This window comes from Salvelinus fontinalis, chromosome 20 (genome assembly GCF_029448725.1).
Source record: "Salvelinus fontinalis isolate EN_2023a chromosome 20, ASM2944872v1, whole genome shotgun sequence".
NCBI lineage: Eukaryota > Metazoa > Chordata > Actinopteri > Salmoniformes > Salmonidae > Salvelinus > Salvelinus fontinalis.
This window is the reverse complement of record NC_074684.1, coordinates 27809468-27818642: the sequence shown is the minus strand read 5'-3', so window position 1 is coordinate 27818642 and position 9175 is coordinate 27809468. Positions and strand designations below refer to the sequence as shown.

Sequence of the window (9175 nt, the reverse complement as noted above, 5' to 3'; positions counted from 1 at the left end):
GTGGCTAGCTCTGGTCCATAGCCCCACAGTCTGTGTGGTGTGGCTGTGGTTGTTGTGGCTAGCTCTGGTCCATAGCCCCACAGTCTGTGTGGTGTGGCTGTGGTTGTTGTGGCTAGCTCTGGTCCATAGCCCCACAGTCTGTGTGGTGTGGCTGTGGTTGTTGTGGCTAGCTCTGGTCCATAGCCCCACAGTCTGTGTGGTGTGGCTGTGGTTGTTGTGGCTAGCTCTGGTCCATAGCCCCACAGTCTGTGTGGTGTGGCTGTGGTTGTTGTGGCTAGCTCTGGTCCATAGCCCCACAGTCTGTGTGCTGTGGTTGTTGTGGCTAGCTCTGGTCCAGGGCTCCATAGTATCAATTAGGGCTCTATATGCTACTCTAGCTACTGGATGGAGCACGAAGGAGGAAGTGGAGGAACATTTTGCATCCTACTTTATCCTCTTCTTCTGTAAATTACTGCTCACAATTTCTAATATATTCTCTCATTCAGCATGTATTAGAGCCGTTGCAAAACATTGTTCAACACTCACTACCGAACTTATTGGACAAGTTCAGGTAGTCGCTCCTCGTTTAAGGTTCATTTTCTTTAATTTGGTGTCTCGTGGATAAGACCTGGATTAGCTAATAACGTAATTACAAAGCATCTACTATGTATCAATCAGGACAACTCTAGTATAAGAGAAGTTTTTTTTATTCAATATTACAGCATTTTACCTTACCTGTACAATTTGTATTTATTTAACCCTTATTTTACCAGGTAAGTTGACTGAGAACACGTTCTCATTTACAGCAATGACCTGGGGAATAGTTACAGGGCAGAGGAGGAGGGGATGAATGAGCCAATTGTAAGCTGGGGATGATTAGATGACTGTGATGGTATGAGGGCTAGATTGGGAATTTAGCCAGGACACCGGGGTTAACACCCCTACTCTTATGATAAGTGCCATGGGATCTTTAGTGACCACAGAGAGTCAGGACACCTGTTTAAACGTTCCGTTTAAATGAAAATAATATACATTAGAGAATAAATTACAGTTCAGATACATCTGAATAATGATAAAACATTTGAACAATTCTTAAAGTGATACATCAAATCACTTGAAATAAGAAAGAGCTTTAAAGCTTTGAACTTAATAAAATCAATTAAATCGAAATTTGACACTTAGTCTTTGTTTTTATGTGGATATTAACACATGAACAAAATAATAGAGACAAAATATAAATAGAATTCAGGCAATTACAGTTTTTAATTAACAACTGCTTTTGCCAAAAAAGACATTAAAATGTAATGCTCGTGATTTAAGATACTGCATCATATTCACAAACAAGAGTAAGGAGGAATGTTATTGAACATAGGCAACTGTGTTCAGAGCTTAGAGAGTGCTGCAAAACAAAGGACGCCATTTCACAGTGGATCCGGGAAGTATTCAGACCACTTCCCTTTTCACATATTTTGTTACGTTACATGTTTATTCTAAAATGGATTAAATTGTTATTTTGTCTCACCAATCTACACACAATACCCCATAATGACAAAGTGAAAATAGGTTTTTAGATTCTTTTTGCAAAACTATTAAAAAACGAACAGAAATACCTTATTACATAAGTATTCAGACCCTTTGCTACGAGACTTGAAATTGAGCTCAGGTGCATCCTGTTTCCGTTGATCATCCTTGAGATGTTTCTACAACTTGATTGGAGTTCACCTGTAGTAGATGAAATTGCTTGGACATGATTTGGAAAGGCACACACAGGTCTAATAAGGTCCCACAGTTGACAGTGCATGTCAGAGCAAAAACCAAGCCATGAGGTCGAAGGAATTGTGTTGAGGCACAGATCTGGGGAAGGGTACCAAAACATTTCTGGAGCATTGAAGGTCCCCAAGAACACAGTGGCCTCCATCATTCTTAAATGGAAGAAGTTTGAACCACCGAGACTCTTCCTAGAGCTGGCCACACGGCCAAACTGAGCAATCGGGGGAAGGGCCTTGATCAAGGAGGTGACCAAGAACTCGATGTTTCAGAGTTCCTCTGTGGAGATGGGAGAATATTCCACAAGGACAACCATCTCTGCAGCACTCCACTAATCAGGCCTTTATGGTAGAGTGGCCAGACGGAAGCCACTCCTCCGTAAAAGGCACATGATAGCCATTTGGAGTTTGCTAAAAGGCACCTAAAGGACTCTCAGACCATAAGAAACAAGATTCTCTGGTCTGATGAAACCAAGATTTACTTTTTGGCCTGAATGCCAAGCGTCACTTCTGGAGGAAACCTGGCACCATCCCTATGGTGAAGCACGGTGGTGGCAGCATCATGCTGTGGGGATGTTTTTCAGTGGCAGGGACTGGGAGACTAGTTAGGATCGAGGGAAAGATGAGCGGAGCAAAGTACAGAGAGATCCTTGATGAAAACCTGCTCCAGAGCACTCAGAACCTCAGACTGGGTCAATGGTTCACCTTCCAACAGGACAACGACCCTAAGCACACAGCTCGAGTGGCCCAGCCTTAGCCCGGACTTGAACCCGATCGAACATCTCTGGAGAGACCTAAAAATAGCTGTGCAATGACGCTCCCAACCTGACAGACCTTGAGAGGATCTGCAGAGAAGAATGGGAGAAACTCCCCAAATACAGGTGTGCCAAGCTTATAGCATCATACCCAAGAAGATTCAAGGCTGTAAACGCTGCCATAGGTGCTTCAACAAAGTACTGAGTAAAGGGTCTGAATACTCAAGTAAATGTGATATTTCAGTTAAAAAGAAGTATACATTTCAGAAAATTTTGGAAAACCTGTTTTTCTTTGTCATTATGGGTTATTGTGATGTCATTATGAGGTATTGTGTGTAGATTGATGAGGGGAAAAAAATATTTAATCAATTTTAGCATAAGGCTGTAACGTAACAAAATGTGGAAAAAGTCAAGGGGTCTGAATACTTTCCAAATGCACTGTATATACTGTCACAGTGTGATCTTGAGGCTTTTGCTCCACTAGGAGATAAAAGGATTAAGTCAAAGTCAAGTAACTGTGATCAGAGCTCAGTTCTTCAATCGTAGCCTACTCACCAGTTAGAGTAAACACATTAAGGAGATTCATCTTCTAGTCCATAGTACCTTGACCAGTAGTCAGTGTGATCAGGGTCTAGACAGGTACAGGAGTGTACCTTCTATAGTGTTCATCAGCTCTCCGGGTGAAGTTTCCCTTGGTACAGATCTAGGATCAGCTGTCCCCCAATCCTATTGTTAACCATTAGTGGGGAAAACTGACCCAAGATCAGCGTCTAGGGGCAACTTCTAGGGCCCCTATAGTGTTGGAATGGCCGCCTTCTGGATCCCCATAACTGTGTCATAGAAGCAGTTCTCATTGACCACAGAGGTCAGGCTCTGCACACTGAAGTCCCTCCCCAGTAGGGCATTAAGGTCCACACACTGGGGGTCATTATCCTGCCCTCCTGGACCCTGCAGACTGCTAGCCCTCCTCTGGGCAGCAGGATGGGGCCCCTGTCTGAGGTGCTCCTGCTGGGACGCTGCACTCCTCGGCCCGGCCTCCTCTGTGAAGTTGAGTCTCTGGAGCTGCGCCTCCAGGGCGCTGGTCAGGGAGCACAGCCGGGCCCTCTTTCCCAGCGTGGTGCCCTCCAGGCTGGGGAGGCCCGTGGTGGAGCGGATGTGAAACTGGGGCTCCGAGTGTGTGTCTCCCGGGCAGGGTTGGGTTGCACCACTGGACACACTGCCGTCGTCAGAGTGGTGCTGGTGGCTTGCAGTCCTCATGGCCTGCAGTTCCTGTTGTCTTCTCCAGGAGTCGGCACGGACCGGTGCAGGCTGGGTCCTACGGAGGGAGCCTAGGTACTCTCTAGAACCTCTTTCTGATAGGAGGGGCCTACAGGTCCAGTCTCGAAGGGAGCGAAGAGCTTTCACTACACTGGCCTTATTCTCCAAACCACTGGAAAAGACACATATAGCTCCATATGAGATCAAGTCAATTGGGTACTGCCATGTTAATTCCAATGTATATATTTTGTTCTTCTGGCTTTTTCACGGCAGATAAAACATTCATTATCTCTGTCATTTTCAATGTCATCTGTCACCTGCTGCAGAGCTGGAACACGGTCTCTGGTCTCCCCTCCACCTGAGACTTGGTATGGACCAGCTCCCAGATACATGGGCTCTCCGTTCCTGCTGCGTTCCCCAGGCGGACCTGCACCGCCGACACCGGGACGAGCCAGCGGAACTTGAAGGCCTCCAGATCCCCTGAGCGTGACGTGGTCTGTAGCACATGAACTCATTACAACTCCAATGACGTCATATCAAATGTATATAGCATGAAGTCATCAGTACAGTTTATCAGACGTGTTAGAGACTCACCATCCTCTTTCTCATCTTGCTACGCTCACGGTACACCAGGATCACCGCTCTCTTGAAAACTGAGCAAAGAGGAAGGAGCAACTAGATTTTAAGTCAGATATTTCTGATTGTTGTAATAAATACACATTTGAACATATTTAAACACCATATCATCCAGTCAGTAATTCTGGTTGAACTCGTCATTGTAAAAAGCCCCACTCACCAAACAGCGTTAGCTCAGGATGTTTCCTCATGCGACCCAGAGAGGGGAGAGGGTTGAGCCATTTTAATGAGGAGTGGATGAGGAACTCTCCCATGGAGATCTCTGTAACCTGGAGAGGAGAGAGGAGGACACAGTCTGGGAGGTTGGTGGTTTAAAGAGCTCACTCTGTGATTCATGTAATTGTATAAAAATACTATAATATAATGTATATACACTACATGACCAAAAGTATGTAGACACCTGCTCGCGGACATGTCATTCCACAATCATTGGTATTAATATGGAGTTGGTGCCCCCTTTGCTGCTATAACAGCATCCACTCTTCTGGGAAGGCTTTCCACTAGATGTTGGAACATTGCCGCAGGGACTTCCATTCTGCCACAAGAGCATTAGTGAGGTTGAGCACTGATGTTGGGCGATTAGGTCTGGCTCGCAGTCTGCGTTCCAATTCATCCCAAAGATGTTCGATGGGGTTGAGGTCAGGGCATGTGCAGGCCAGTCAAGTTCTTCCACACCGATCTCAATAAACCATTTCTGTATGGACCTCACTTTGTGCACAGGGGCATTGTCATGCTGAAACAGGAAAGGGCCTTCCCCAAACTGTTGCTACAAAGTTGGGGCATAGAATGTCATTGTATGCTGTAGCATTAAGATTTCCCTCCACCGGAACTAAGAGGCATGAAAACAGCCCCAGACCATTATTCCTCCTTCACCAAACTTTACAGTTGGCACTATGCACTCGGACAGGTAGCGTTCTCCTGGCATCGAAACACAGATTAGTCCGTCAGACTGTCAGATGGTGAAGGGTGATTAATCACTCCAGAGAATTAATCTCCACTCGTCCAGAGTCCAATGGCGGCGAGCTTTACAACACTCTAGCTGGCGCTTTCCCTGCGCATGGTGATCTTTGGCTTGTGTGTGGCTGCTCGGTCATGAAACCCATTTCACGAAGCTCCCGACAAACAGTTCTTGTGCTGACGTTCCTTCAAGAGGCAGTTTGGAACTCGGTAGTGAGTGTTGCAACTGAGGACAGACAATTTTTACTCGCTTCAGCACTCGGTGGCCCTGTTCTGTGAGTTTGTGCGGCCTACCACTTTGCAGCTGAGTCGTTGTTGCTCCTGGACGTTTCCACTTTACAATAACAGCACGTACAGTTGAACGGGGTGGCTCTAGCAGGGCAGAAATTTGACGAATTTACTTGTTGGAAAGGTGGCATCCTATGACAGCGCCACGTTGAAAGTCACTGAGCTTTTCAGTAAGGCCATTCTACTGCCAATGTTTGTCTATGGAGATTGCATGGCTGGGTGCTCAATTTTATACACCTGTCAGCAACGGGTGTGGCTGAAATAGCCAAATCCACTAATTTGAAGGGGTGTCCACATACCTTTGTATATACAGTTGAAGTCGGAAGTTTACATACACTTAGCTTGGAGTCATTAAAACTTGTTTTTCAACCACTCCACAAATTTCTTGTTAACAAACTATAGTTTTGGCAAGTCGGTTAGGACATCTACTTTGTGCATGACACAAGTAATTGTTTCAACAATTGTTTACAGACAGATTATTTCACTTAATTCACTGTATCACAATTCCAGCGGGTCAGAAGTTTACATACACTAAGTTGACTGTGCCTTTAAACGGCTTGGAAAATTCCAGAAAATGATGTCATGGCTTTAGAAGCTTCTGATAGGCTAATTGACATAATTTGAGTCAATTGGAGGTGTACCTGTGGATGTAGTTCAAGGCCTACCTTCAAACTCAGTGCCTCTTTGCTTGACATCATGGGAAAATCAAAAGAAATCAGCCAAGACCTCAGCAGAACAATTGTAGACCTCCACAAGTCTGGTTCATCCTTGGGAGCAATTTCCAAACACCTGAAGGTACCACGTTCATCTGTACAAACAATAGTACGCAAGTATAAACACCATGGGACCAAGCAGCTGTCATACCGCTCAAGAAGGAGACGCGTTCTGTCTCCTAGAGATGAACGTATTTTGGTGCGAAAAGTGCAAATCAATCCCAGAACAACAGCAAATGACCTTGTGAAGATGCTGGAGTAAACAAGTACAAAAGTATCTATATCCACAGTAAAACGAGTCCTATATCGACATAACCTGAAAAGCCGCTCAGCAAGGAAGAAGCCCCTGCTCCAAACCCGCCATAGAAAGGCCAGACTACGGTTTGCAACTGTACATGGGGACAAAGATCGTACTTTTGGAGAAATGTCCTCTGGTCTGATGAAACAAAAATAGAACTGTTTGGCCATAATGACCATCGTTATGTTTGGAGGAAAAAGTGAGTTTTGCAAGCCGAAGAACACCATCCCAACCGTGAGGCATGGGGGTGGCAGCATCATGTTGGTGGGGTGCTTTGCTGCAGGAGGGACTGGTGCACTTCACAAAATAGATGGCAGGAAAATTATGTGGATATATTGAAGCAACATCTAAAAGACATCAGTCAGGAAGTTAAAGCTTAGTCGCAAATGGGTCTTCCAAATGGACAACGACCCCAAGCATACTTCCAAAGTTGTGGAACAATGGCTTAAGGACAACAAAGTCAAGGTATTGGAGTGGCCATCACAAAGCCCTGACCTCAATCCTATAGAACATTTGTGGGCAGAACTGAAAAAGTGTGTGCGAGCAAGGAGGCCTACAAACCTGACTCAGTTACACCAGCTCTGTCAAGAGGAATGGGCCAAAATTCACCCAACTTATTGTGGGAAGCTTGCGGAAGGCTACCCGAAACTTTTGACCCAAGTTAAACAATTTAAAGGCAATGCTACTAAATACTAATTGAGTGTATGTAAACTTCTGACCCACTGGGAATGTGATGAAAGAAATAAAAGCTGAAATAAATCATTCTCTCTACTATTATTCTGACATTTCACATTCTTAAAATAATGTGGTGATCCTTACTGACTTAAAACAGGGAATTTTTACATTGATTAAATGTCAGGAATTGTGAAAAACTGAGTTTAAATGTATTTGGCTAAGATGTATGTAAACTTCCGACTTCAACTGTATAGTGTATGTCATTTAGCAGACTGCTAAATGATGTACAAGCAATTTACAATCGCATGATTGCATACATTTTCATATGGGAGGCCCCAGCGGGAATGAAACCCACAACCCAGGCGTTGCAAGCACCATGCTCTACCAATTGAGCCACAGAGGACCAATATCTTTTGTAATATCACTCATATAATGGTATGTGTGGTGGCTATGCTCTACCTCTTTCTCAGGGCCACTCTGCTCTGCCACCAGCTGGTCAAACACAGTTCCGTAGTCCTCGTAGATCTTCTGCATCTCATTGATGTGACTGGCCACCTTCTCCATGGCTCTCAGGGCCTCTGATGGATGCAGACAGACAGACAGACAGACGGAGAAGTGTTACAGCACACGTCAATAGAGCTCAAGCCTAGCACATCAGACAGACCTGGCAATGGGTGTGTGCTGTGTGTCTTATGGTTTCTGTGTGTGTGTGTGTGTGTGTGTGTGTGTGTGTGTGTGTGTGTGTGTGTGTGTGTGTGTGTGTGTGTGTGTGTGTGTGTGTGTGTGTGTCCCTGTATGAGTCTATGCATGCTCATACATAAGCCCTGTCATATGTAGTCCTACCTGTGAGGTGGCTGTGCTCCTCGCTCTCTGAGTCGGTCAGAGAGACCAGCTGTCTGAGCAGCAGGGGGTACTTGAGCACTCTCTGGACTGGCTTAATGAGGTAGGACTCCAGGGTGGATGAGTGCTGCTTGGTGGGGTTTCTCGCCTCCAGGAACTGCTTGAAGGCCCGGTCCGTCTTCGCTGTAAACCGGAAATGAGGACTTAGGCTAAGTGTGTGGATGAATCGCAAAAGCAGGTATTGATTCCCTGCCTTTGCACTGGCTTTTCAGATGGCATTTTATTATTAACTGAGTAAATGGGATATTTTTGGTCTAGTGTACATGAGAAAGCGGGCATTTGATCCTCAGAATTTTCACTGACTTTTCACTTAGATGGCATTTTCCAGCCTATGGTTGAACCGGGTACTGTCAGTGGGATGTTCAGATCTACTGTACATGAGAAAGCATAGCTATCAATCAGCCTTACCTCGTTCCAGAACCTTCTGGACTTTGATGTGGTTGGCACAGAAGCCGCTGTAGAGCTTGAAGTGGTCGGCATAGTAGAGGAAGGAGCCCCCCAGCGAGAGAAGAAGTTTCTGGATGCAGAAAGAAAAAAAAGAGAGAATGCACAGTCACTTCCTGTAAACATCAAACAGGCCTACCACTGACTAACACTGCAGTCAGTAGGCTAAGTAACATCCTGTTAATGAAATATGAAGCTTCCCACTAGACCTCCAATATGTGTTCCAAATGGCACACTATTCTCTACACAGTGCACTACTTTTGACCAGAACCCTATGGAAATAGGGTGCCATTTCACACATATCACCAGACTTGTTGTGGATATACTGTACCTTGAATTGTTTCGGAGTCTCCAGGGAGCTGAAGTTGGGGGAGGAGGCGATGCGCTCCTCCAGGGTGTGTAGGAACACTCTCTGGAAGTCCAGCATCTCAGGCAGACTGCCAAACAGAGACTCCATCTAGTGGAGGGAGGAGATGACAACAGTTCGAAACGAACCAGGGGACAGAA

General features: G+C 45.4%; 1 protein-coding gene across 1 annotated transcript in view; it reads right to left on the bottom strand.

Annotated features, from left to right (window-relative positions):
* Nucleotides 1-668: 668 nt before the first annotated feature.
* Nucleotides 669-9175, bottom strand: part of LOC129817625 (rho guanine nucleotide exchange factor TIAM2-like) — a 66241-nt gene continuing 57734 nt past the window's right edge. Inside the window, exons 18-25 of the mRNA XM_055873055.1 lie at nt 9000-9125; nt 8633-8741; nt 8168-8347; nt 7784-7902; nt 4554-4662; nt 4352-4410; nt 4075-4253; nt 669-3929 (exon numbers count right to left, since the gene is read on the bottom strand). Coding sequence (XP_055729030.1) covers nt 3293-3929; nt 4075-4253; nt 4352-4410; nt 4554-4662; nt 7784-7902; nt 8168-8347; nt 8633-8741; nt 9000-9125 — 1518 coding nt within the window. The 3' untranslated portion in view covers nt 669-3292. The remainder of the gene's footprint in view (nt 3930-4074; nt 4254-4351; nt 4411-4553; nt 4663-7783; nt 7903-8167; nt 8348-8632; nt 8742-8999; nt 9126-9175) is intronic.